General features: G+C 45.2%; 1 protein-coding gene across 1 annotated transcript; it reads right to left on the bottom strand.

Moving 5' to 3' along the window:
• Positions 1 to 248: 248 nt before the first annotated feature.
• On the bottom strand, positions 249 to 1183 carry LOC122318564. The gene has a single exon (XM_043136050.1). The coding sequence runs from the start codon at positions 987 to 989 to the stop codon at positions 441 to 443; it is 549 nt and encodes a 182-aa protein (XP_042991984.1). The 5' UTR covers positions 990 to 1183; the 3' UTR covers positions 249 to 440.
• Positions 1184 to 1665: the final 482 nt, after the last annotated feature.

The raw sequence follows: 1665 nt of genomic DNA, 5'->3' as shown, positions 1-1665 counted from the left end.
TTAGCACCGGGTGTCCAAGAACAAAGTCTCGATTAATGTCGATGGTGATCAGGCTCCTGCAAGTGCATGTTATGTAATTCATAGGAAGTTTCCCTACTCCGATAGCGCCTAGAAATTATTTGCATTTAATAAAATTTGAATCTTAGACCTGGAGAGGCATATCACCACGACCAATTCCTTTACCACTTGAATGTGACACACAACAGGTTGAATGATCAATTGAAAATTAAAGTTCTCGAAATCAATCATACAAATAAATCATATCAATTTTTATAAACCAATTTATAGGTACAATGAGATTATGTGCAATATATAATATAATATATACAAATCTTATCAGAAAGTTCAGAAGCCACCCCTCCCCCCAAGTCAAATTCAGAAATTACTTCCGAATAATCGCTCATTTGTATGCCGAGCATTGAGTAGATAACGGTACCGTATTAGCAAACCGATGTCAACCTCATCGGCATCTTCTCTCTCTCAGGCTCAGCATCTCCAATCCCATCCGCCAGAATACGAATGATCCTCTTGAACGCGAAGTGCACGCAATTCGAGAGCGCAATCCAGCAGATGACCTCGTAAACGAAATCGAAAGCGGGGTGAGAGGAAGGTGACGGCGATCCATCCCAATTAAGTCCTCCGAATCCGTCAAAATTCCACCCTCTGCCACCACCGCCACTACCTCCACCGAATGGACCAACTCCACCGTCGCCAAAAAAACCGTCGTCTTCAGCGTCCTCGGAGTCCTCCCCGCTGAAGGATCCCCTTCTCGTGCGGCGTTTTTTTCGCAGGAACGTCCGGGCACCAGTTCGAGAGTAAATGGATCTGACCGTCGGGGGAGCTAGAGCGCCGACCACGAAAAGCACTGCCGAGATTGAGAGGCTGTTGTTGTGAGAGGCGACACAATGACGACGAAGAATGGATTTGGCGAAGCCTAGACCTTGCGCGGTGGCCACATTTACGGTGTCAGCGATGAGAGAGATGTCCATGATCGTGAGGTGCTCACACCCGAGAAATGAGAAATTGGGAATCGGTTGGAAAAGAGGAGTTAGGGTTTGGAATTGATTTTCCCGAGAAAGTGAGGGAAAATGAAGTGGGAAAGCCACGTCGGTAATACAGGTTGCAAACGCAAACGCAAACCCAAACCCAAACGCAAACGCGATAATATATTATATTAAACTCCTACTCGGGGCGGCTCACGTAAGACAATGACGCGTAAGGTCAAAATTCCGAGATTCGCCGGCTGGGGGTCAAACCTCACGAAAATGTTCAATGAGCACGATCGGTGGAACTAATTACTCGGTCTGTCCGATAGGAGTACATGGGCCTGTTGTCAATGAAGGGGTTCGGGCCCAAGGGGGAACCATGATGAGCTCGAAGTCCAGTTGTTCATGGACCAGCAGAAAAATTGTTTCAAACCCTTTACAAAAAAGGCCCGAATGACTTCTACAAACTGATCTATTATATACCCTCCAACGGGCAACTAACTACAAGTATTCTACAAAATGACCAAAAAAATATGTCACCTTCGTATTTGTACTCGTATCTTATGCTCGGAACAAAGATGAAGTTGCCCATAACTAAAAGAATGGTGATACATAATAATGTTGCCACTTGCCTCTTTTAAAAGAGAAGCGCTTTAGGTCGGATGGGTGTGAAAAATAA

The sequence above is a fragment of the Carya illinoinensis genome, chromosome 1 (assembly GCF_018687715.1).
Source record: "Carya illinoinensis cultivar Pawnee chromosome 1, C.illinoinensisPawnee_v1, whole genome shotgun sequence".
Lineage (NCBI taxonomy): Eukaryota > Viridiplantae > Streptophyta > Magnoliopsida > Fagales > Juglandaceae > Carya > Carya illinoinensis.
This window is presented reverse-complemented; position numbering and strand designations above follow the sequence as displayed.